The 26,384-nt window shown below is 44.6% G+C and overlaps 6 protein-coding genes across 6 annotated transcripts; 3 read left to right on the top strand and 3 right to left on the bottom strand. All coding sequences in view use genetic code 12, as the record gives it.

The window, feature by feature from the left end:
- Positions 1 to 2,142: 2,142 nt before the first annotated feature.
- CXQ85_005275 (uncharacterized protein) lies at positions 2,143 to 4,251 on the top strand (the record flags this gene model as incomplete). Its single annotated transcript, XM_025488874.1, has 2 exons — positions 2,143 to 3,726; positions 4,168 to 4,251. The coding sequence occupies 2 exons, from the start codon at positions 2,143 to 2,145 to the stop codon at positions 4,249 to 4,251; spliced, it is 1,668 nt and encodes a 555-aa protein (XP_025343641.1).
- Positions 4,252 to 4,472: 221 nt separating this feature from the next.
- Positions 4,473 to 6,137, bottom strand: CXQ85_005274 (uncharacterized protein; the record flags this gene model as incomplete). Its single annotated transcript, XM_025488873.1, has 1 exon — positions 4,473 to 6,137. The coding sequence occupies one exon, from the start codon at positions 6,135 to 6,137 to the stop codon at positions 4,473 to 4,475; it is 1,665 nt and encodes a 554-aa protein (XP_025343640.1).
- A 982-nt stretch (positions 6,138 to 7,119) lies between these two features.
- Positions 7,120 to 9,327, bottom strand: CXQ85_005273 (uncharacterized protein; the record flags this gene model as incomplete). Its single annotated transcript, XM_025488872.1, has 1 exon — positions 7,120 to 9,327. One exon carries the CDS (start codon positions 9,325 to 9,327, stop codon positions 7,120 to 7,122), a length of 2,208 nt encoding a protein of 735 aa, XP_025343639.1.
- Positions 9,328 to 12,124: 2,797 nt separating this feature from the next.
- Positions 12,125 to 12,730, top strand: CXQ85_005272 (uncharacterized protein; the record flags this gene model as incomplete). Its single annotated transcript, XM_025488871.1, has 1 exon — positions 12,125 to 12,730. One exon carries the CDS (start codon positions 12,125 to 12,127, stop codon positions 12,728 to 12,730), a length of 606 nt encoding a protein of 201 aa, XP_025343638.1.
- A 993-nt stretch (positions 12,731 to 13,723) lies between these two features.
- CXQ85_005271 (uncharacterized protein) lies at positions 13,724 to 20,049 on the top strand (the record flags this gene model as incomplete). Its single annotated transcript, XM_025488870.1, has 2 exons — positions 13,724 to 19,390; positions 19,966 to 20,049. 2 exons carry the CDS (start codon positions 13,724 to 13,726, stop codon positions 20,047 to 20,049), a joined length of 5,751 nt encoding a protein of 1,916 aa, XP_025343637.1.
- Positions 20,050 to 22,381: 2,332 nt separating this feature from the next.
- Positions 22,382 to 26,170, bottom strand: CXQ85_005270 (uncharacterized protein; the record flags this gene model as incomplete). The annotated part of the gene is made up of 1 exon (XM_025488869.1): positions 22,382 to 26,170. The coding sequence occupies one exon, from the start codon at positions 26,168 to 26,170 to the stop codon at positions 22,382 to 22,384; it is 3,789 nt and encodes a 1,262-aa protein (XP_025343636.1).
- Between the last annotated feature and the right edge of the window lie 214 nt (positions 26,171 to 26,384).

Genomic DNA, 26,384 nt, shown 5'->3' with positions numbered 1-26,384 from the left:
CCAGACACCTAAGAAAACCCAGACACCTAAGAAAACCCAGACACCTAAGAAAACCCAGACACCTAAGAAAACCCAGACACCTAAGAAAACCCAGACACCTAAGAAAACCCAGACACCTAAGAAAACCCAGACACCTAAGAAAACCCAGACACCTAAGAAAACCCAGACACCTAAGAAAACCCAGACACCTAAGAAAACCCAGACACCTAAGAAAACCCAGACACCTAAGAAAACCCAGACACCTAAGAAAAAAAACCCAGACACCTAAGAAAACCCAGACACCTAAGAAAACCCAGACACCTAAGAAAACCCAGACACCTAAGAAAACCCAGACACCTAAGAAAACCCAGACACCTAAGAAAACCCAGACACCTAAGAAAACCCAGACACCTAAGAAAACCCAGACACCTAAGAAAACCCAGACACCTAAGAAAAACCCAGACACAGTGCAACACTTCACTTATAGCACATGCAAGACTTTCTTGACAAAAGGCAGGTGATCATTGCAGCTACGCTACTTGGGTTGTTTTTAGCTTTGGGATGTTCATTTTCGGAGCCACAGTGTTTGCCAACAAGTACACAAGAGAAGCCGGAGTTTGAAAATACCGGCAGTCCACAAACATAGTTAAATGCCATGAACCTCCATTTGTTGAAATCCACAACTTCTTTAATCAACATATATCAAGTTTTTAAATAGCCAGAAACTTCAGGAAAGACAGAGCCCGTTCCGTTCTTTTTTTGTGCGAAGTTATCCGTCGTACATAGCATGAAAACCTATGCTACGAAGTTTACGTGTTTGACGCCATAAGTAAGATGAGCAAAGAAAACACACTTTCTTACAACTACGGTAAGGTGGAATATAATTAAATTAGAGTTGTATCCCCAGATCAAATTCCTTTAAAACCTTTTGCACTTTAGTTCAAGTTTCGAGCAGTGGTGATAGTCAGAAGAGAAGCCAATTTTTTTTTTTGTTGAATTCAATTAAATGGAAAGCTCTATACATGTATATATCTGAAAGAGAAAAACCATCGATTACGACGCGTCTCAAAGAACTAGGCCACTCGTCATATTCCTAAAAAAAATGACATTCTTATCGTTTTTGCTCTGTTTATTCATAGTGGCTGATTATTCAAGAACACATTTTTTTCTTAATTCACAATATTTCCAGTTCTTGAAAATTGCGAGTATTTGTTTTGCCACGGTACTGCGATTCTCAGAGACTAACATAAATATGCAAATTAAAATCGCCACCAAAAATCGAAATCTCACTAAATTTATAGATAAACAAATGGATACAAATCCTAAACTGTCAAAAAATATCCTCTGAGTTTTTTAGCATTTTCGGTTGGCTATATGTGCTGGTTCCCTGTCGTTGCTGTAAATGCGATTCTCACCTTAATGAATTTCCAAGTTAAGGGGCAGTTACGGAAAGTAAAGAAAATAATTCAGCTACAAGAAACTAAATCAATTACAGTAAGAAACCTCTTATGGTTGGAAATACGACGGCTGAGGTCAATTGTTCTCTTTATTTTATTTGTTTACACCTTCATTCGCATAGGGAAGAAATCTGAATAACAGTATTTTGAGAGAACAATTTTACACCAAAATAGCAGCATTTATTAAAAGAGAAAGAGAGTTTCAACGTTGTTTTTGATACTTAGAAGGGTCACTTATGGTGAACGAGAGACATATTTTTACATCTAACGCTCGCATTTAATGACATGGCAAGAGGCAAAAGCCGTGAGATAGAAGTCACATATGGTTCTTCTTGAAAAGAATGTAACTGAGGAAGAATGTGAAAACAGTTGATAAAGAAGTTCGAGTTGAAAATCGGAACACCTTTTCTGAACAGCTGTGCTACTTCCTCACTAGTGGAATTTTTATTCGTCTCCACAGCTTGCTTCTCTGAAAACTTTATCGGGAAATTCGCTTGAAAAATGACCGCCTCGTTTCAGCCACGCCTCTTTAGAAGCATTGGCGACCAATAGAATAAAGACCTAGCATATTCGCTGCATAAATCTGACGCAAGATTACATCGCGATGACATTGCGATGGCATCGCGCATAACGAGCAATTCACTCTTGACAGTCTACATAAGATGAGGTGCCTCCATTATCTTGCCAATTTCTTGTTAAAAAAATAATGAGGATTTTTCTCTGGCCGGCTATAGTGCTTGCTGCTCTACAACTTGATCTTTCGTTAAACAATGGGAATACCGGACACGACAGGGTTATTGATATTGTCAAGAGAGACGAGCCAGCAATGAGGATAGACAATGGCCCAGTGTATTTGACCACCAACATCAGTGTCAATGGCACAGACTTTGGAGTTATTGTCGACACAAGATTCCGTGATACTTGGGTGCCTAGTGGAAATTGCCAAGCGCAAGACGATTCATATGAGGAACGAGCACTCTACTCGATGCAAAAAGAATACTATAAAACGTTGACAAGGCCATCCACAACACTAGATAATTATGACAGCTTTATTCCTCAAGGGTTTGCAACACCAACAAGTTATTACACTACGATGACCACAAATGGACAGTATGTGGACGACTCAACGACCATAACGTACACCGCCAGGGAAATGTTAAGAAGCACCAGCGGTGATGATATCTCTATTTGTACAAAGCATGGCGCATATCCTGACAGTGGTGAGGAGCAAGACTCTTTTATTCGAGAACTGAACGATCGAGGCAAAGAAAGTGGAAGCTTCATGTCCGCAGATCTAACAGTTGCCGGCCATGAGATTGAAAATCATACTATTGGATTAATTTTTTCTTCCAGCCTGGAATATGGAACTTTAGGTCTAGGCCTTGGCAGAGAGCTTACATCAGAATCTAACGTCCAGAACTCCATCCTCCAAGGTTTCAAAGAAGATGGCGTCATTCAAAAAATGGCATATTCCTTGTCATTGGGTGATAGCCAACTGTCAATCCTATTTGGAGCAGTTGACCATTCCAAATACACGGGAGAGCTTCAAAGGGTTCAGATGCTCAACCGGTGGAAAAAGTACAACATATCCAATGTTCCTCTTCGGTTTGAAGTTGCACTTAACTCACTCTCGGGAACAGACTTGTCAGTTGATGAAAGGATCATCGTGGAGCTTGGAAACAGCCAATATGTGAGCTACTTGCCGGAGCCCTACTTTTCCAAGATGGGTAAGTTCCTCGATGGTAAATTGAATATCTTCAACTACTGGGACGTTTCATGCGACCATTTGAAGCTGGACGAGGCCTTCACCTTCAGCTTTAGTGGCAAGAAAATTAAAGCACCGGTGAAAGACTTTGTGATATCCTCAAAGTCTGGCGATGTATGTTTCCTAGCAGTCCAAGAAGAGTCTGTTACGCCAAGTTTGGGTTACAGTTTTCTCAAAAGTGCCTACACCGTGTACCATTTAGAAGAGCTCGAAATTTCATTGGCCCAAGTAGAAACGGGAACGACCAGCAAGGAGATTGAGGAGATTGAAGATGAGATCCCCAAAGCAGTTCGTGCAAGTGGATACAACAACACTTCTCTTGACTACCACATGCTGAGGTACGATGAAGGCTTTGTCTCTACGGTAGCTGATAATTCCAGAACTGTCTCTGTTACAACTACAGAAGACGAAAGTTCTGGAAGCCATCGCCAGACTACCCAATCATCCGGAATAGGTTCCCTGTCAAGCGGTGGCTCCCTTGGAGAAATCTCATCACTGACAAAGGATTTATCACCATCTCAACCAGTCGGTAGTCTTCTTGCAGTGCTCAGTTTCCTCATCTCTTTGATATGCCTTTGAGTATAGAAAGAATTGAACTGAAACTTGCAAGGTTATGTACCTACAATCAAAAAGTCGTTCTAGACTGCTCCAGTGGACTATACAGCTATACAGTTAGATAAAAAAGTATACAATTACGATATAAAACCAGTTCTTACTGATGAATGCTGCCATTACTTCGTTTGGTATACACTGAGGTTAGGAATTGTCGTATGTCATTACAACGCTCAAATAGGCAAGACGATCAAACATCAAACATTGATTGGTACTCCCAAACTGGGAAGCATATGAGACCGCCAAGTAAAGACCAGAGGAGAAAATATTCTTCAAGAAATGAATATATAAGGGCGCCCATTTCCTGACTTTATTCCGCATCATCAATCAAAAATGGCCGCTCAAACTACTCAGAACAAGAACAACACTCCAAAGGACAACAACTTGAACAAGCACGCTGGACGTGGTGCCGTTCCTTTCATGTGTACTATCGTTTAGATCAATACATACGAATTACTTTAAATTTTTACACTTGTAAGCTATAGGATGAATGGGTTACATTTCTTCGATGCATCCATCCATGAGAAGAACCGGACGGAATCAGTAAAAATACAATTAGGGAAACTAAAATTTACCTTAATAAAGAGAGTCTGGGGCCTGGAGTCATCTTGTTCAATCAATTCGGTTGACAACGGAGCGGGTACCTCGACAAATAACCTCTATTCGTGTTTGAAAGTTGGTGGGGATAAAGGCTCGTAGTTGTCATTGTACAAGTTGTCGTTAGGTGGTAGCCTGGAATGGATGTTCCTCAAGTCCAAGTGTTGCGGGCCGAGGTCTGATATTTTTGTAACACCCAAGAGCTTCATGTCCAATATCATCTCCGACCTCAACAAGTCTATGGCTTTTCTAACACCTTCTTCACCGTAGCAAGAGTTGGCATAAAGAAAAATTCTACCCAAACCAACACCCTTGGCACCCAAGGCCAAACACTTGATGATATCAGACCCACGCCTGACTCCTCCATCCACAAAAATGTCAATCTTGCCATCCAAACCCTTCTCCTTGAGAACAGGCATTGCATCTGCCAAAACCTCAACTGGGGCACGGGAGTAGTCCAACTGGCGACCACCGTGGTTAGAAATCACCACCGTCTTAAATCCTTTTTCAGCTGCCAAGACAATATCATCAACGCTCTGTACGCCCTTAATAGCCACTGGAATTTGAGTCCCTGAAGCAATGTTCTCAACGTCCTTCCATGTCACAGAGTTATCTTTACTATAACTAACGGTAGAATCTAGGTCTGGCTCTCCAGAGGAGTCATCCAGGATACCAGCATTTGCGTGGATATGAGCTCGAAGTTTCATATCCTTTTCTCTGTGGCCAGCTTTTGGGGTATCAACGGTGACGAAGATTCCCTTGAGGCCAAGCTCCTCACACTCTGACACGAACTGTTTCGAAGTAGACTGATTTTCATAATATAACTGAAACCACTGGGGCTGGTCCTTTTCTGCGGCATCAACAATATCGGCTAAAGGATAAGACGAATAGTTTGAGATCATCTGTATGACACCTTCTTTCCCACAGCCCCTTGCAATCGAACATTCCCCATCAGGATGACCCAATTTACCTTGTGCAGTGGCCGAAGAGTAGAAGGGCACGGCGGCAGGCAGACCCATCAAGGTAGTTGATAAGTCAACATCACTGATATCAACAAGCACGCGAGGTTTGAAAAATATCCTCGAAAATGCATTGTGGTTCTCTCTGAGCGCAACTTCGTCATCAGCGCCACTCGAGTAGTAGTACCATGCTGAAGGCGGAAGGATTTTCCTAGCGATATATTCAAAGTCACTAACACGGAAGATTTCAGAGATTGGCGGCATGTTATCACTGTACTCTTGTCTCAGTTCGCTATCACCCACCTCGGTGATGTCTATTTCCGGCTCCAACTCGCCTATCAAAGGACCCAAGTACTCCTCAGGCGTCAAATACTGGTCCACAAAGTTAGGAGCATGAAACTTGTTGAAAATGGTAGATGCATTTTTACCTGCGTATTTTAATATGATTGCCGCTCCTCCCGGGTGCCTTGTCAAGAAATCTGTCAAGTCATAGACCTTGCCGTTAATAGCCACCCAGACGCTTTCTGCAGACTTATGTTTTTGCAACTCTTCGACCGTAACGCCTTTTCGTTCCTCCAAGGCCAAAGCAACAGGGATTGAGTTCCAAGTCACTGCAGCAGCTGATAGCAAAAGTGCCGAGATAAGTGGAAGTTTCCAGTTCGTGGGCTTCACTCTGGTAGCACCCACTCGACTAGAAACGAGTCTCCGAGCATTGACGCCCTTTACCACTTTTCGGGAACAACGAGCAAACGGTACTCTTCTAAACATGGATCTCTTTTCCACAACAGCGCCTCAACAGACTTTCGAGCTTTATATGCTGCCAGTGTCAATTCTTCAATAACCACTGTATCGTGAGAGTGGGGCGAATCAGCGCCCTCTTATATCTAATGGTGGGGCATGGCGGTTAAATATAACTTTATCGAAGCCGCTCCAACAGCAAACCATATACTCGTGGCTAACGATTGGTTAGCGATAGAATGGAAAGAGGAATATGCATAAGAGACACTTTTCTTTGCTTGCTATAAAAAAACCTTCTTTGAGATGGTTACTAGTGGACTGGCCTCGGCGAGTTGTCAAAAAAGCCGGGTTTTCCGATTTGCTTCTGCAGGGTCGGTTAAAATTTGTTGCGGTTGGTGTGGCTGCAAAACTGGTGATGGGAGGACATTGCTTACTTGACTTTTCTAGGGCTCAGCTCATTGATAAACTTTGAAAATAATAATAATTGTGACCAAGATTTTCATTGCTGAAAAATTAAGCTTTTTAGTGTTTCACAATGTTACAAAGCCTCTGGGATCGAGTGATTGCCAAGTTTACTGAATTAAAGGTTGTAGTACCTACCAGTTTCACATTGCCTAATTATGGAACCTATTCCCTTGGTAAATTGTTCTTACGTTTTCTGCCTTGATTACGTTCTTGTCATTACCTGGGTCAGTGAAAATTGAAAAGAACGCACCGTCGAGCTAAACGCCGACATGTCGCTTGCTAAAAGTTTATCCGAGCTCAACGGTCTTCACGTATTCCGACATGCCGCTTTTAACCGAGCTAGCTGTTTCTGTACGGTATACTTCTCTCAATGTATGCTTTCTTATCTTGATCCTTCAAGCCTCCTCTTTGAGAACCTTCTAAATCGTGCCTCGAAGAATAGCATTACATCTAATATCGTATGGGCCAAAGCACAAACACCTCGCACAGGGCAGTTCATATCGCACGGTATGTATTAAACTATACACTATAAATGGGTATCGTAGGCTTACTCGTCGCCACCCAAGGCAGCGAAAATGTTCGTTGCCATGAAACCTGTTCCCTTAGTCCTCTTTCTTGGAGGCAGGCGGGATGCACCAGAGTCTGGGGTACGTCTGTTAGACTTGGGCATTGTTTGGAAATCTCTTGATTCCCTGGTAGGTGCTCTCAACTTCTTGACTGGAGCACCGCCTCTGGTGTAATTGGATCCACCGTAGCTGCTGCCTCTCTTCTTCTCAGCAGCCTTGTTCTTCTCCATCTTCTTCAATTCTGCTTCATCGTGAATCTCCTTGATGGTCTTTGGACCAGCCTCCTGCTTGAGTGACTTCCAGTTGCTCTTCTTCAAGTCCTGCAAGTCCATCAACATGAACTTGATTCTCGACGAAAGCTTGCAGTTGTCCAAAATACTCTGGACATTGTCGAAAACCACATTCAACGCAGCTTTGTTTCTCTGGCATGCTTCGAACCTTGGGCCAACAGTCTTGATCAACTGGGCCAAGTTCTCCAATGAGTCTTCCGATGGGTCGGTGACATTCTTGGACTGGTCTCTCAAGCAATGCAAAATGACCTTATCGTTCAACAAGTTAGAAATGTACAAGTTACCAATAAACTTGAGCAAACCAAGACCTCTTCTCTTGGCAGCGGCCATGGCGTAGTACTCGTCAGACATCATCTCTGGCTCCAAAGCTGAACCATCTGGGTTGGTAGGGAGTTTGTCAACCCAGCCCTTTTCGTACTCAGTCTGACAAGTACGCAACAAGAGTCTTCTGGCAAGAGCACCACCAACAGTAGGCTCACCAGTCTTGGTAGGTATACCAACATCCTTGATGTCATCAGGGATATCCTTCACCATCTTTGCACAGAACTTGGAGTAGACAGTCGACCAGTGTGGCTCGTCACAGGCCTTGGCGAATGTCAAAGAGATAACCTGTTTAAGGGTAGCAGCATCCTCTTCGTGACAGGACTGCTTGGCAATGTCCAACATCTGGTTGGAAACTGGCTCGAACATCTCTAATGTCAACTTGTTCAATGCAGACTTGACCTTTCTCTCCACATCCTCCTTGTCAAGAAGAACGGTACCATCAGGAGCAGTCTTGACCTGGTTGGTCTTCTGTCTAGATCTAGGAACCCATCTGTTGGCAGAAGGAACCAATGGCTTGACATCTTCAACAGGCTTAGCCGGGGTCTCCTCCTTCTCCACTGGGATCTTCACAGAATTGTCCTTTGGCGTCTCCTCCTTAGGACTTCTTCTCTCAAACTTGTAGGTCTTTCTGACTTGAGTGTTGTCATGGCGAGGACCACTTGGGATGGACTCCTTGGTGGCCACCATACCCAATCCCTCAAGCTTCTCCTTCCAAGCGTCATCAGCTGGATATACAACTGACTCCTGGAACTGAAGCAAAAACTGCGTGTCGTATCTATGCTTCTTCTCACCAGCCTTCAATCTAGCATCAACACCAGCCTGTGGGTATGGGTATGGGAAAGTGAAAGGGTCCTCAATGGTCTTACACTTGGACAATCTGTCAAAGAAAGAAGAAAGGTCAACTGCCTTCTCCATAGACTCATCTTCACCAGTAGTCTCTTCAACCTTTTCTTCGACAGTGTCTTTCTGCTCAGCAGGAGCAGCATTGGAGACAGCCTCGGATGGACCAGTCTCAGTGGTGGCTGGGACACCAATAGTCTCCATAGTTGGAGCCTCAATTGGGGTCTCAACTGGAAGAGCTTCAGCTACTGGCTCAACAACTGTTGGCTCAGTAACTGGAGCCTTCTCCTCTGGCACCACCTTGGGAGCTTCAGTCTTTGCAGGCTCCTCGGGAGCTGCAGTAACAGCAATAGCAGCTTCGACTGCCTCGATAACCTTGGCAACCTTTGCTGGCTTAACTGCTTTGACTGCCTTGGTAGACAGGGCCTTCTTTACTTTAGCCTCCTGCTCCTTCTTCTTCTTATACTCTCTAGCCTTTTCGTGAATTTTCCTCTTGAATTCCTCAACCGCTGGCGTCTTCTTCGCGGCCAAAGCAGCTGGAACAAAGGAAATATTTGTTTTCAGCTCAGAAACCGGAATTTTCTCAGAAGAAGAATGGCTGTAGTAGTACTTCTGGTCAGAAGAATAGTAGGTGGTGCCTGGGGTAAGGGCGTCAGCAGACGGGTTGTACAGCGGGTAGAAGTTGTACATGTTTGCTGGGCCTTGGTAAGTATCGAACTGAATCAGCTCGGTCATTGTTATCTAGTAGTTGTTTTACTTAGTAGAGCTCGTTGGTCGATTGCAATCGAGTAGTAGTCAAGCGGTGGTTGACTGGTGGTATAAGCTCAGGTAGGTTCTCTTTCTTTCAGTTGCTGAAGGATAAAGAACAAGAAAAAAGTGGTAGGGAAGAAAACAGGGTAGAGGGAAAAAGGCCAGGTATTTATATTCAAAAAGTGGGAGACTGGGAAGCTCTAGGGAAAGTGGTAAATTGGTATAAGTTGGGAAGCTTCAAAAGAGTAAGTCCAGTGTGCGCATATATTATGGTGGAGGAGAACGTCCAGTAAAAAAATGTATACTCACTCAATTGCAATAAAAATTGACTTTTTGGAAACGGAGAGAAAAGAGAATTATACTACGAACATTTAGAGACCCATAAGTGTGGGGTTTTGGGGATTCCTAATGGCTGCAAAATGGACTTTTCTGTCCCTGCGTCTTTGTGTCGCATAAACCGCTTACATAAGCACTTACATAAGCAGAAAACCAGAAAAGGAAACTATAGAGATATCGGCTCTAAAAAGTAGAAAGTACAAAGACACATAAGTTACGAGCGGAGGTCATTGTCCGACGGTGGTTGGAAAACCTTCCATATTTCGAAAGGATATGGCAGACGTGACCATTACATCGAAGGGGGGGTCATCCATGGTTCTAAGATACAGTGACAAATGGCTGTATTGGCAGTTGGAGCTTCGCCTTGTTCTTTCACTTTTTATACGTTGTGAGAAGCCGTACAGGGACTCGTAATATTGTCACTGGTGGGCTTTTGGGGAAAGTATATTGGTGTGTTTTAGTGGACCTTCCCTGTTCTCTCTATGTGGAACAAAAAGGAACATTCTTTCTTCAGAGCCTCTCTGCTTTCCGTTTTGGTGAGCTGTTGTCATACAGAACGCCTTATGGGAGAATTCTGCACTATTTATTTCCCGTGGAGTCGAGTGATGTGGACTTTTTTTACCTACAACTCACTTTTTCTCTGTAATGGGACCTCTTCAAGTAGCTATTGTAGCTATTGTAGCTGGGTTAGTTTTGCCTACTCGTCCAAGTACGACGAAACCCATTGTAGTGCTTAACACGTAGTTATATCTTCTTACACACTTAAGGAGTAGATTGGGAGTAGAGTAGAGGTAGAGTAGGAGTAGAGTAGGAGCCGAGTAGGAGTTGAGTAGGAGTTGAGTAGGAGTAGAGTAGCTTAGGAAAAACGGATATAGTCAATATATACATTTAGAAAGTTCTTCTGTAGTAGACGGTTGTCGCATGAACGCTTACAAGTATTCGTGTAGTAAAGGCACCTTTCTTCATCGTAAACCTGCTTACTTACTTCTTTTCAATACATCTGTCGTAACATCCCGCTATCTTACTCATTTTCTCAAACATCTCTTCCCCTATTCATTGGTGAGTTACGCTTCACACTGCATATCCAGAGAACATCCCAAAACCGAACCCAACGTTTCTACCTGCTCTAAAGAAGCTTTACAGATTCAGACTATATCTTGCAGATATTATTTAGTATTTTTGAGCATTATTTTGAATTATTATGGTACATCTTCAATTTGGATTAGCTGGAAATCTGGGGTATGTCTGTAGTTTAAACGCGTTTTTCTCAAATGGTAGCAAAATCAACAAACTTTAACACACTGTTAAAAATCAAAAATAGGGTTAAAAATGAGGCGAGAGTCATATTAAAGCTCCTTAGTGCTCCTACTAAAGAAATCTAAGTTTTTTGCCCAAAATCATTGCCTGTGTGGGCTTTAAGGGGTATTTTGGAGGATCTGCCATAATCGAAGACGCGTCGCATGCTTAGAAAGTAGTCTTCTGATTGAAGAGCACCTGTAAACAGAGGAAAGTGAGGCTTTTCTGATACATTTGCTTCCTTTTCATCATTAGATCTCCTTTACTCCGTCAATGCTTCTCGTTGTTCTGCTACCACATCCTGCCTTCTCGCAACTCTTCTCGCTGAGAGTGAACTACATCAAACTGATGATCAAAGTGCCCATTGTGAAGCTAACCTTGCAAGCTGTTGTCAAATGTAAGCTAAAATACTGATGTTTCAGGTGTCTAATATCAGAGATCTGACTAAAGCCTTATCATCATGAGGGCTATACTATAATACAACAAAGAGCGCACAGCTAAACCTACGTTGAAAACCTATTATAAAGTATTGCAACCTCTTTCAAGGTCTGACTTTCAAGAGAGAAGCAGCCAGATAAAAAATATTGAAGGGTCCTTACTTTGGTTGTCTTCGTTACTCCATATTCCGATCTCGGCAATTGGCCGATTTCATTACCATTGAGTCATAAGTAGCCCAATGATGAAGTAACAGTTGTGTTCACTCCCACCCTTTCTTGCCGTCATAAAATGACAATCTTCATCAATGAAAGCAAATGACAAGGACCGATGACTCATGGATACTACTACTGCTCATTTGTTCATAAGCTTAAATGTGTCGCAAAACAGTCATTGCGAACCCCATACAACTAAATTGCAACAATGTAAATGAAATGCTCTTCTTACGCCGACCCAAAACACCAAGCAAAGCTTGAACAACCTAATGTATTCTTCCAATTTCTTTACATACGCTTGGCTTTGTTCGTGGACTTGGTGAGACAAAGTAGCTGAATGGCCATATACCCTAGCGGACGCGATCTTCTTGGCACAACACTATATAAGCGGCTGCATTGCTGGGCACTGTCTTTTTACATATAAAAGACATCAATGTATCGATAACTGGATACCTTTGCAGTATTCCACACACAAGATGAAATGGTCCATAGTTTTGCTAATGGCGGCGCTTATAGCAGGTGCGAGAAGTCTGAATGCATCTGACGAGGAAGCCAGCACTGGTCAGACTTCTCAAACTAATCTGATAAACACAAATCCATACGAGGACGAGTCACCAGCTCCTCCTTTATCTGGCTATAATGACGATGGAAGCTTACGAGAACAGCTTTTCGAGTTCAGGGACGCAGTTGAAAGATGTAATCGCTTGTGCAACACCTCGTATGTTTGCAAGTTAAATGCACAGAATGGCCTCACCTTGTACAACAGAAAGAACGAGAACACTGTGAGTGAACGAGAGAAGAAGCAAACTTGCTTGGGCCGCTGTGTGGTACTGATTTCTCAACAAACCTTTGGGGTTATTGTTGATCCAAGATTGTCTGATAACCTCGGTCCAGACGAAGAAGACATCAATGAAGATTCCGTTAGAAGAAGAGGTGAATACTTGCACGATTATGAGAATCTGGCTGAGTACTTGGAAGTCAAAGAAATGATGGAAGCCGAGCAATTGGCAAACCCAGTACCAGATGAGCCGGTTGACGTGTCCCAACAACGACGTCTTGTTCCTTTCGCTGACTGGCTAGAAATGCGTTCCATATCGAAGGATTGAGGGCTGTGACCTCAAAAGCTGGCAATCAGATCCACGAGGCTGTTTAATTGGTCCTGGCTGGAATACCGGAGTTGTAACCCATGTTCAGGTATTCCTTGCAACGTCTTTAGAGCCTCTGGGCTAAGTACAGCCAAGAGTGTTGCAATCGATATGCCCATTAATGAGAAAGCCTTCCATATCTAAGATTTGTTGGACGTGGATCCGGAGGACACTCCACCGGAGCAGAGTGCTTGACTAGGGCGTACATTCAAACAAAGCGAGAGTTCCTCTAAACCTCCACAGAAAGCTTTCGAGCCAGACCAAAGCGACAATTTTAAATAAGGCACTCAACATGTTGTGACCTACGCCCAGCCTTGGCTCGACCCAGACGGTGAAGCTAATGGAGCGCTCATGACAACCTCTCGAATCGAAATACATACTCTGTTTGATGAATAGACGCCACAAGCCTCTACCATTTCTCTAATCACAATTACATAAAACGCTTATCCCTTCCTCAAAAACAGATCCTCATCACCTACCCTAACGGTAAGCTGACCTCTCGCCACTTCATCCAACCCCCATTTCATACCTGAAACCACCCAACAAGTCCCAGATACTTCCACCATCTGACCAAATACATCTCACATTTCATTTTCTCGTGGCCTGTAATTAATGCTCAATGAGGAATATCTGCCGATAAGCTCTGCACGATTTTAGGGTTTGTTTACATTCCCCTGCATCAGCGTATGTTTAGCGAATGCACGAAGCTGTCACACATAAGCCACCCCAGGACTATTTCAAGCACACAGACAGTAAATGGACCGAAAACCCAGCATCCCTTTCATATATGACCTCCAATAGAAGAGCACCCCCCTTTGGACCCTCCCTCGTTGAGTTACCGCCCTTAGATAATTATTATTTGGAGGCTGTGGCCTGCATGGAGCCTCACCAGCTACTACTCATAGAGCGAGGGTCTCCCAATATTCCCACTTTTTACCCACCACTACTACAAAAATGGCTTTCAAGATACGATCGAATTTGAAGAAACAAAACGTCTTACCAAAGACGACCAAGCCTAAAAACGTTACTTTTGACCCTCCCGCCGCAGAGAAGGTCCCAATAAGCGATATGTACGCTTTCTCTCGTGAACAAGCTCGCAACAAGAATAAGGCGCCAAATGACACCACACCGTCCGATTGGGTCACTCCAAAGAAGGTGGCGAGTGTCGGCCGCATGGCCGGAGGCAAGCAGACCTCTTCCAAGGCTCCTGCTGCTTCCAAAGGTCCAAAGAACCAGTTCGAGTGCTTATCACCTTCAGAGAACACAAAGAGAAAGAGGAGTTCCCACCGCAAGAACAAACCACTTTTAACCGCCAATGCTCATCCTGATGCCAAGGCGGCTGCCCAGCATGCTTACGGCGCCCACAGCAACAAAAAAGAAGCACCTGCTGTTGCTCCTTTCAAGGCAAAGCTTCACATTATCTGCCCTAAGCATGCAAAAGAAGCCCAGGAGGCCCAGAAGGTTCCCAAACAGGCGCCAAAATACTCAGAAGTAGCCGCCGGCAAAGCTACCACTAAGCAGCCTTCCTCCAAGGCTCCAATTAAGGTTTACCTCCAAGTCGGTGTCAAAACCAAGGATTCTCCGAACCCTATAGTTAACACCAAGGTAGACCAGAAGGCAGGTAAAATGTCTCGTTCGCACGACATTTTGGCTGCGAAAGCTCCACAGCAGCCATATAATGCCGCTAAGCATAATGTAAAGAACCTTCCGTGCGCCTCAGAAAAAAGGCTGGTTCCTAAACCCAGCGTGAAGAAGAATTTGGTGAAGGATGTTTTTGAAGGAGAGAAGAAGCCACAGGTGAAGGTTCACGACATTAGCGACATTAAACCTCTTGATAAGAGCAGCTGGCCTGCACTTGAGAGGAAGGCTCCAGTTAAGGTTCCTCAGGTCCAGGTAGCTCCCAAGGTTGTCCTGGCTCCTAAGATTAGTCAGGTGTCGAAGAATCCTAAAGCAGGGAAGAATGTGAAGATTAAGGATTCTCAGAAAGCCAGGGCTCCTAAGGTTGCTGATGCTCCTAAGGTTACTCAGACAGTCAAGCCTTCTCAGACAGTCAAGCCTTCCCAGGCCCCCAAGGCCCCTAAGGCCCCTATGGCCCCTAAGGCTACCAAGACTACTAATGTCCCTCAAGACGTCCAGTCTGCCAAGACTACTCAGCCAGTGAAGGCTCCACAGGTTTCACAGGCTCCTGTTGCTGGGACTACTTGGGCTTCCAAGATTGCTCAGAAGATCAAGGCATGCAAGGCAAGTAAGACTCCCAAGGATGTCAAAACCACGAAGGATGTCAAGGCTGTTAAGACTCAACCACCAAAGACAGTGAAGGCGCCCCAGGCAATTAAGGTTACAGAAGTTCTTCCTGTTAAACCAGTCAAGGCTCCAAGGCCAACGAAGACTTCCCAGATATTGGAGGTTCCTAAGGTTCCTAACTCTACTAGGGTTCCCATCATCACTGCCCTTCTGAAACAGCCTTACTACTGGTCTACCAAGGACGGGTTTGTTCCTTTGACTGACTTTAACGTTGAACACTTGTTGTACAGCAGGTACATCACCGAAGAGCAAGGTCCTTCAGGCCTCGGCTGCTCTAAGCACATGGAAAGACCTAAGCAGAAGTCGAAGTCGTCAAAGTCGTCAAAGCAAAAGCTGGTAAAGCCTAAGAAAGCTCCTGTCATGTCTAAGAAGTTTGGAAAAGCTCGTATTTCTTCCTCGCCAGATGATGCTGGCAGTTCTTTTGAAGAAGTCGAGCGTTCCCGGCTTGTCATAGCAGGATCTTCCAAGGCTTCCCAGAGTCAGCTCAAGAAAGAGAAAAGGAAAACCAATTCCACTAAAGAAGAGTCTCCAAAACCTTCCAAGGTCCCAGAGTCTCCAAAGTTGGTCTCGATTGCCACTCTTGGTTCTCCTTTCACCTCGCCAGAGCCCAAGCCTGTTTCCGTTTCACCACATCAACTGTCGTCACCTTCACCTTCTCCAAAGACACCGGTTGCGTCGCTGCTGCCATTGTCGTTGCCTCCCGCCTGCCTGGCTTTCGACTACTTTACTGACGGTTTGAACGATCTCGTTGCAAACCCATGGACTTCTGTTGTTTCAGCTCCACGCCCTTCGCCACCTGTCTTTGCTGACACTGCAGTAGAAACACCTTACTCGTCTGTCGAGTGCTCTCTGCCCAAGTCAGCTGGTGTTGAAGTTGTTGATGTTCCTGAGGAAAAGACGTTCAGTCTTCAAGTCCCAAGATGTGAATCGCTGTGTGCTTCTGATGTTGCCTCTCTTCTTGCGTTGCCCATTGAGGTAGTTAAGGAGGCTACTGAGACACTTTTCAATGTTCCATCAGAGGCAGAGACTAACGTTGACGTTGACGCTGATGCTTCTTTTATTCCCGACTTACTGCCTCCTTCTGCCCTGGTTAGTGAAGCCGTGGAACCCGAGAAGCTGTCGAAGCCTTGTACTGTTGCTGAAGCAGTACACTTGGAGCCATCTGTTGTTCTTACTCCTCCTAAGAAGTCTAAATCTTCTTCTAAGTCTGTTCATGTGAAGGCCGCTGGTGCCATTCAGACTTCGAAGGTTGAAACTTCCCAGGTTCCTACTCCAGAGACAACTCCTTCCAAGGATAAGAAAGAAGCTTCTTCATCGGTGACTCTTCCCTCGCCAGAGCTCTCTCCTTCCAGTCCGTCAACTTCTCAGTCTTCTACCAAGAAGAAGTCACATTCCGTTACCGAGCCAGTTACTCCTAAACCAGCTCCAGTGCCTTCTTCTCTTCCTTCTCCTGCTGCTTCCCCAGAAAAGAAGCTTTCGGCTGTTGAGGCCTTGAAGCAGAAGCTCAATGAGAAGGCTAATGACAATTCTGTCCGCAAGGCTCATATTTATACCAACTCGAAGCAAGTCCTGATCAAGAGCAAGATCAGCAGCTTAGATGGCTTCTTTGAGGATGGTGGTTTGAAAAAGCCCGAGGTAAAGGAATCGTTATTGGCGAAGAAGACTGATAAGGTAAGCAACGTTGGAAAGGTTACTAAGAAGGCAGAAACTACGGAAAAGGTTAACAAGACAGAGACATCATCTAAAAAGACAGAAACGGCGCCTACTGTACTGAAACTGTCACTGGAACCAGCAAAGGCTCCCTCTACTCCAGAGTCTTCGGTACCTCCATTGTCTCCTGTCGTTGATTTCACTCCTGTTGATGCCACTCCTGTTGATGCTGCTGACAAGCCTGTGCCTACTTCCGAACCTGAACCTACTTCCGAACCTGAGCAGCCTTCTGCCCAGAGAAGAGATGCTGAGGCTGCTGCTCGTGCTAAGGCTGAGAAGAAACAGCAGTTAGCCAAGAGGCTTGCCGCCTTGAAACAGAAGATGGACTCTGACACAGCCAAGCCGTTGCCTAAGAAGGAGGTGGAACCAGTTAAGGAGATCCCTCCTGCTCCTCCATTGCCAAATGACCTTTTCGATTCTTGTTCAGAGCCTTGTGACTCTGAATCGTCTTCTGGTAAATCTGTTTCGCTTTCCCGTGAGTCTAGTGTCTTGTCGACTTCTCTGGATAACGGTCTGAGTCTGGAGGCTTCTCCTTCACCCTCTCCTGAACCAGAAGTCCAACGAACCGTTTCCACTGAGCCTTCTTCACTTGATCCTTCTCCTGAGCCTGAATCTTCTCCTAAAGTGTCTAATCCAGTTGTTTCTATTCCAAAAGAAAAGACTCCAGAAGAGGAGACTACTGTTCTTTCTAAGGATGAGAAGAAGGCTCAATTAAAGCAAAGACTCGCCGCTTTGAAGGCCAAGATGGAAGCTGAAGCTCCAAAGAAACCAACCAAAGCAGAAACCTCTTCTTTGTTGTCTGATACTGTTAAGACCCCTGTTATTCCTCCTGCTCCTGCCTTCCCTGAAGGTCTTTTTGATTCGGATAAAGGTGAGTCTGACACAGTCCCAGAGGTTCCTGTCCAAGTTATTGAACTTGTTTCTGATGTTCCCGTTGAAGCTGTCACTCCTGTTGAAGCTGCTGTTGTTTCCACTCCTACTACCGAAACTCCAGTTGCTTCTGAAGCTTCGAAGGAAGAGAAGAAGGCTGCTTTAAAGAAAAGACTTGCTGCCTTGAAACAAAGAATGGCAGCTGAGGCTCCTCAAAAGCCTGTAAAGAAGGAAGCTCATACTCCAGCTGAACCTGCTGCTCCTAAGGTTCCTGAAGCTCCTCCTTTACCTGCCAACCTTTTCGAAACAGTTCTTCCACCTCCCGTTGGTCTTCCTGCTACTTCTGAACCTCCTGTTGTTCCAAAATCTACAGCCAATGAACCTTCTTCTCCTGTTCCAATTGTCCAGCCTCTGTCTGATGTTTCTACTTCCCAGACTGAGGGCCTTTCTAAAGAAGAGAAGAAGGCACAGTTAAAGAAGAGACTTGCCGCCTTGAAGAATAAAATGGCCAATGAGGCCCCATCAAAGGGTACTACTAAAAGCAAAGATGAACCAAAGAAACGCAAGGAGAGCATTCCGGAAGCTCCTCCTTTGCCCAAAGAACTTATGGATGTGAACCCACCGGTGTCTCTGGAGACTGTTAGTCCCCCTCCTCCTCCAGCTTCATCGATTCCTCCACCTCCACCACCTCCACCTCCATCTTTGCTTCCTGTTGGTCCTCCACCACCTCCTGCCCTTCCAGCAAGTATTCTTCCAGCTGCGTCTGAGACTCCAGATGAGCCCGAAGATCCAACGGCTCCTTCTGAAGCTTACCTTGAATTGGAAGCTAAGCTTTCTGCCAAAAAGAAGAAGAGCGTCGATTTATCTACCATCAGCGACCACATTCCTGACTACTCGAAGAAGACGAACTTTTCTTCAAAGATGCTGAAGATGGCTTCCAAACTCGAGGCCTTCCTTCTCGCTGATGGTAGGTTATCTGTGGATGGTCCTGTTACACCTATGAATCTTCCCAAGCCAAAGAAAGCGTCTCTTCTTTCCAAGGACGAGGTGCCTAAGAAGAAACATAACGGCAAGAACGCTGCCATCTTGAACAAACTCGAGGGTCTTTTCAAAGACCGCCTTGACGAGAATAATGGTGTTGCGGAACCCAAAACCCCCAAAGTGTCCAAGTTCCATATCGACATGGACCTGACTGAAGTGTTCATTCCTCCTTCCCATCCTAACTTTCCAAAACCAGCTGCTGGCCTGGGCACGGCCCCTCCACCTCCACCACCCCCTCCACCTGGTTTCTTGACTAATGGGAATGGCAATGGTAATGTTCCACCTCCACCACCACCACCTCCTCCAGCCTTCTTGATGGCCAGTGGTGCACCTCCACCGCCACCACCGCCACCACCAGCTTTCCTTACCAATTCAGCAGCACCACCTCCTCCTCCACCCCCGCCAGGGTTCCTTATGGACGCTGCTGGACCACCACCTCCTCCACTGAATGTTCCCTTGAAGAAGAAGAACCTTCCCAGTGTTAAGTGTGTCCATGGATCTTTCGAAGATAAGAGAAAGGCATTTGGTGCTTTCTTCTCTGCTCATCCTATGAAGAAGACGGCTCCACCTCCACGGATTGAGGCTCCCAAGAGGAAGGTGTTTACTCAGGATGAACTTGACAAGATGACGCCGTTTGAGAGGACCAGGGTTACGATTGAAGGCCATTTACAAGATCTTGTTCGTGAGGGCAAGGCAGTTCCCGGTGCCAAAGCATAAAGAAAAAGAAGAAGATGAAGATGACGAAGAGAAAGAGAAAGAGAAGAAGAGAAAAAGAGAAAAAGAGAAAATTAGAAAAAGAAGAAGAAGAAGAAGAAGAAGAAAAAGTCCATGCTAGTCATATGCGACTACCAAAAGTTTATATGTTTTTTTTTATAGGTCTTAATACCTTTTTTTTTTAGTCTCTTGTAGGTTCACACTAGTAGAGCATCCTCTGTACCTTGATCGAAATCTTGTTTCCATAACCAATCATCAAGTCAAAGGGGTTTACAAGAGAAATAAACCTTAATACATATACGTAAAACTTTGCTTTCTTTCCTCTTCTGGACTCTCGAGAGTCTCTTTGGGAATACCATACATCACCACCATTGAAACACCTAAATAGGCAAGGCTCTCAAACATCAAAACCCATTGATAGCCCTGAATAGGAAAACATATGACACATATTGGCCAAGACAAAGGTTTGTTTCTTATTCTTGAAGAATATATAAAGACAGTCCATTCCCCTGTTTCTCCCACATCATCAAACAAAAATGGCCGCTCAAACTACTCAGAACAAGAACAACACTCCAAAGGACAACAACTTGAACAAGCACGCTGGACGTGGTGCTGTTCCTTTCATGTGTACTATTGTTTAGATCAATAAACATTTGTATAACTTACACTGTAGGTGACTTACTTGATCAATGGCTGTGACAGGACCACACGCCTTCTGTGATTGACGAGTACAGATATCCACGTATGGTAATTAGGTTTCTTTCACGCTTATTGGGGTACTATGTATTCCAGTTGCCTTAAACTTATATTCATCCCGCAACGTTTGTTCCTGAAAGCATGATGCCTTCAACTTTCCCACTAAGGAAGTGAGGATATAAAAGATCAACTTGTGCAACATACCCTTCCAACAAAAGTAGTATAAAAATGTCACAGGAAATAGGTTTTGTCATTGACAACAACCCAAACAAAAATATAGATCCAACCCAAATAGAAGGATACAAAAGCCACTGGAAGAAAACTATCAGCTTTTGGGGCTTGGGCTATTCTGTAACACAGATAGTGTTGCTTCCTGACGATTCAAACAGTGTATTATCGCTACTAAGTGACACCCGACCCAGCGAAAGGAAGTTGGGGAAGACTTCAATACCCATCTTAAAGCCGGTGGTTTACTATGCACCTACCCCTTGGCAGTTTTCTAGGTATACAGAGGTTGCCTCAGGAAATTGCTGTTTGCGTTACAAGCTCCAAGACTCTTACTACAGCGTTCCTAGGACACCACTCATGAATGCACTAACAGTTAAGTATGGCAACCAGGACATTGTCAAGTCAGAGGACAAAAATGTGAAATACTCCCTCAAGCTTACTGGACCTGAGCCAGACCAATGTTCTCCCGCTTTAGCTGAACCCTTTGTGGTTCTTCCAGGCAACGATTTTTCCTCAGCATTTTGTTTGAATATAAGTGTGAGTGCAGTTAGAAAATCACAGAATATTGAACTTCCGATCGGTAAGCCAATAGTGGATGAAGTTTCAGTGGAGTTTTTGGAGTTAATAACAGCGGTGAAATTTAAAAAGGGCTCTAAAATCAAGCGTTTTAACAAAATGAACAGCGAAGTGGTTTTTGTGACTAAAGGCCCATTTCAAGTTCATGAAGTGCTGGCAAGATCAGGATCGAGTAACCTGACTACTTTTGAAATTTCACCTTCTTCTTACAGCTTTCCAATCCCGTCTCTTGGGCCAACATTCTTCACAAGCTCGTTGATGAGGAGTTACGCAGTCAAAGTCAATGTTAAGCTCCTGGTAAATGGTAGTGAGATAAGCCTTATATCTTTTGCTGACTTAAAAGTGGCTACAACGAGGTACAGAAAGGAAATTTCCATTGATAAGACTTTCCAAAGGCCAACATCTAGCAGCAAATGGTTGGTCAGCACATTTTGTATCCAGCATTTTCCAAAAACTTCGTTCAGGCCTCTTGATCTTGATACAAGTAGTAAATGGATTGAGAAATGTTACAAAGTTGCAAAGGCATCTTACGTCACAGTACAAACAGAAAAAATGATATATGTGATGTCTTGTCAAAGGCTAATTGTACCCTCTTCATTACCCAATACATCTTCTGTTGCATTGCGTGAGAGATATGGCTTCAAGCGGTTTGGAAATGAACCCAAGGTAGATCATGGAGAGTGTTATTTAATTTCTGAGGTGGTAAAAGGCTCTGGAATACTGGAATTCCCAAAATGTGATGAAACGCCACAGGGAGGGCTATTCTTAAGATTCGAAGGAAATCGAATAGGAACAGGGTTTGCCCCGGGTATCCCTGAATATTGCTCGATAAGCCAACCCATTGGATGCTCTAGTATACCGATTATTGGCAACCGATGCAGATTATGGATACTGTTCAAGAAGACTAGTTTATTTCATGACTATGTGGGAAACACTGTGATTCCTGGAATGAGACTAGCAGACTTTATATCAATAGGAGTGACAATAAGGGATAGTGGTACCTTAGAGATCCACATGAATCCTATAGCTGTTGATGTTGAGCTCTGGGAGCTGATAATAGCCAACCCTGAGCCCCTGGTGAATGCCTCACAAAAGACTCAGAGTATGTTGAAAAAGCAGTTTGGAGAGAATATTCTGCTTTACCGCTGGGTAAATGGCTCCTTGACATACCTTATTCCGCTGCGATTCTATGACTGTGAAATCCCAAATGTGGGACCCACATTTTGTACTAAGGAGTTAAGAAGGTTCTATCACATCGTCATTTCTTTTCAATTTATAACGTCTTGGGGAAACCGTTATTTTGTCACGGCAAGAGTACCTGTTACCATAGCAAAAGACTACTGCAATTGTTTGGAATAAAAGAATGGAAATGGTATTATCATATATGAAGAATCAATAATTTAAACACAAGGTATTGTGTGGGCGAAATCAAAAGGAAGTAAAGCTTGTGAGGACAAAATAAAGTTAGTGCCCTCAGAAAAACAGCAGAATAAGCAAAGCAAACATGCTTACAAAAAGGCTCAGCTTGAACTCAGGAGCTGCACCGTCGTAGGTACTGATAGCCGGAGATTGGGCAATTGAAGCGGACGAGGATGTCGAATTCTGAGCCAGCAAGCCCCAAGTGAGACCACTCGAAGTATGAGCTTCTTGCACCAGGTTGTTGCAGTTCTCTCCGAAACAAGACGAGCTCAACGAATCAGAATGAGACTTCATGTGTGGAGAAGCGGTAGGCTCTCCGTCTGTGGGCATCGTTATCGTAACGTCGCGAGACAAGGTGACGGTTTCATCCTCTTCTCTAACACTAGTAGAGCTGGCGCTATGAACGTAACTAATGGAGGAGTCACTTTTTGGCTGTGGAATTATCGATGCGGCAGAGCTCAAATAAACTGCTTCGGAAGCAGAAGATGATGGCCCAGAAGCTTTGCTCGAGGATGAAGGTATTTGAGAGTCCGATGAATGTGACAGAACGTCCGAGGAATGAGCTGGAATGTCTGAAGAGCGTACTGGGGCATCTGAAGAGCTGGCTGCGATATCTGAAGAGGCTGGAATGCCTGAAGAATGGACCGGAATGTATGAAGACAGCTCTTGAGGGACACTCATGGAAGTGGTCTTCTTCTCCAGCGCAATGTCGTGATTCGAGGAATGGGGCATAACAGTTGCTGACGAACTGAGGTGGTCTCCAATGTCAGTCAGTATCTTGGTAGAGTGAATGTCACTTTCTGTCGCCTTTCCGTTTGTAACTCCAGATGATTCAGTCGTTGCAGAGCTCATTGGAGGATTCGAGGAACCTGTAGCAGCATCATTAGTGGAGGATCCTGATTCAACGACTTCGATTGTCGCATGAACCACTGAGCTCGAAGAAATGTCAAGCAAAGAACTAGCCGAGCTTGGCTGCGAGTGATGAACCAGCAGTACAGCTCTAGTGGATTCTGACAAAATAATGCTCGATGTTACACCAGTTTCCATCTCGGTGGAGAAGCTGGAATAGGTGTTTTCTTGGGAATGCACACTTGAAGAGGAACTATAGGAAAGCTCATGGTCTGAGCTTCTAGTAGAACTCTCAAATGGAACTGAACTGAACAATTGGTCCGTATCTGAAGATGGGTGTGAGCTAATTGTGATGCTTTCACTTGCCACAGATGAGGATTCAGTGGAGGAAAGGAAGGTGCTATGGGACGAACTAAGGTGAGGCATGGACGATTTCTGGGAAGTAATAAAGGAGTATGACAAAGTGGTGGCAATTGGGACGGAAGATTCAATTGGAGTGCTCTCGGGGACAGGATCATAGATAATTTCTTCCTCTGTAGTAGAAGACTGGATAGGGCTCGAGGAGGCAGAGGAAGACGAGGTCAAGAAGTCACTTGAAGTCACCATGGTGGTAGGGTTGACCACACTGCTCAGCTCAATCGATACCTCAGACGAAGTCGAGATGATTTTCGAGCAAGTGGTCTTCTTCTTGGTCGTGGTCTTTGTCTTTGTCTTGGATTTGTGACATTTCCGTGCCAAAGAGCTGGTTTCGACATTAGACAGCTCTTCTGAAATGATTGAGGAAGCCATCTCTTGCGAGACAATTTCAGAACTAGTCATATTCCAATAATCTGGGAAATCAGAAGAAGTAGATGACGCAGGGCGGGGAAACATTGAGGTTATAGTTGTGAACTGCTCGTCGGAAGCAGTTACGATGACAACGCCCGAATCAGTTTCTGGTTCACCTTGATCATCAGTGATAGTAGTGGTGAACGTAGACCTTCCTAAATGGGGGAACACAGAAGTTGTTGTCGTCCAGGAGCCGTCCAGAGTTGCAATAATGACGATGCCAGAATCAGTTTGAATAGAGCCATCACCCTGTGTTGAGGCAAATGTTGTGGTATAAGTTGTACCGTGATTCACAACATCCGAGGCCAGCACAGTAGGAGTGGAGCTGTCAATCGACGAATAAGATGTCGGGATGCCCACTATCACAGTGCCAAATCCGTCCGAGCCAGTGGGCAAAGTTTTAGTTAACGTTTCTGTGCCAGTCCAAGTAGTAACCAAGGTAGTATAAGACACAGGAACTTCCACAATGACGATTGGGGTTTCGCCGTGTCCAGCACTCAAAGTTTCTGTTCTCGTATAATCTCCAGACCAAGTAGACGTCATCGTAGTATATGTAGCAGGTACTTCGACAATAACAACTGGAGTCTCGCCCTCTTCAGCACTCAATGTTTCGGTTCTAGTATATTCTCCAGACCAAGTACTTGTCATTGTGGTGTAAGAAGTAGGAACCTCAATAATGACAATTGGAGTCTCGCCGTGACCAGAAGTCAAAGTTTCAGTTCTGGTATAGTCGCCTGACCAAGTGGAAGTCATCGTAGTATAAGTAGCAGGAACTTCAATAATAACAACAGGTGTCTCACCGTTTCCAGCGCTCAAAGTCTCAGTTCTAGTATAATCACCAGTCCAGGTAGATGTCATTGTCGTATAAGACGTTGGCACTTCGACAACGACAGTTGCGGTCTCACCTTCACCAGCACTTAAAATTTCGGTTCTGGTATATTCACCGGTCCAGGTGGAAGTCATAGTGGTATACGACCTTGGGACCTCAACAACAACAATTGCAGTTTCACCGTCTCCAGCACTCAAAGTTTCAGTTCTTGTGTAGTCACCAGTCCAAGTAGAAGTCATCGTAGTATAAGAAGTGGGGACTTCAACAACAATGGTTTCAGTCCCGCCTTTTGAGCAAGGAATTGTTCTTGTGACGGTTTCAGTAACAGTACCTGTCCTGGTAATCCTCGTAGTAGAAACAGGCCCTGAAGGAGCCGAAGATGACGTCGGGTAGGGAACAGCAATAACTTCGATAACCTTGCCATTGTGTAATGCTGTCTTGGTGAAGGTACTCAGGAAATCGCCAGTCTCAGTGTAAGTAACAGTTTCAGTAGGTAAAGGAGACTGCGGTTTGGAGGATGACAGCATGGTAGACGTACGGGAGCATTCATCGCAAGATTCCGTAAGAAGGACAGTAGTAGTAACTGTGGGTACTGTGACGACCTCCACAGGCGTGTGATCCATCGTAGTCGTAGTGGTTTGCGGAGTCTTGACGTTACCCGTAACCGTTCTTGAAGACATAGGAGGCTGAGGACATAAGTCGATAAAGCTTTTCTCGGTTTGAGCAGTATATGAATGATCGTGGACGTATACCTTCTCTCCTGATGGAGTGGTTGCTTGAATATCGAGATAAAATTCTCCGTTTTGATTGAACCAGACAACCTTATAAGGATAATATTCGCCCTTTACCAAGTTGACTTTAGCTGATTTGGTGAGGTGTTCATGCTTATGAGGCTCGTTCATAATAGTAAAGAGTTCTTTCTTCGCAAGCCCTAACTTGGGATCTTCACAACACGGTCCCTCGGCACCGAAGCGGACCTGGGCGCCATTCACTGTTCTCGTATGTATAGTGTATTCACCTGTTTCGTTAGCTCTGAAGTATCCATCAAACTGAAGTGTGAAATTGGTTCGATGCATATGAATTCCAAAAAAGTCTCTTATCTCGTTTTCGAATGGGTCAAGCGACAACGCCATATCCGTCAAATGTGGCACATAAGCGAAAGCACCGCCTTTGGCATAGCCGCCTTCGAAAAATTCAGGTTCCCAGCCATCCTTGGAGTAACGAGTGTAATTATAGATTGTAACATCCATTCCTGTCTTGAATGCATTCTGGAAAGCACATCCTTTGATAGCACTAGCGGTCGCTATCGCAAGAAGATAAAAGTAGGATAGAATCATCAAAGTCAGCCTGCTGGATTAGAAAAACCAGTGGGAAATAGACATCCTTTTATAACAATTCAGACAACAGTGGAAACGTGAAGCGGCACGATTCCCAAGAAATGGGCGCGTTTAGGTTTGAAGTTGCCGACTCGTCTAATCAATGTCGAAGCGTAATTTGAACAGACTCGTCAAAATCATTTAAACGCTAAGTGAATTGGCATCTTTGCAAATA

Source organism: Candidozyma haemuli, assembly GCF_002926055.2.
Source record: "Candidozyma haemuli strain B11899 chromosome Unknown I_2014730914, whole genome shotgun sequence".
Lineage (NCBI taxonomy): Eukaryota > Fungi > Ascomycota > Pichiomycetes > Serinales > Metschnikowiaceae > Candidozyma > Candidozyma haemuli.
The sequence above is the reverse complement of the archived record's forward strand: the minus strand, read 5'-3'. Positions and strand labels throughout refer to the sequence as shown.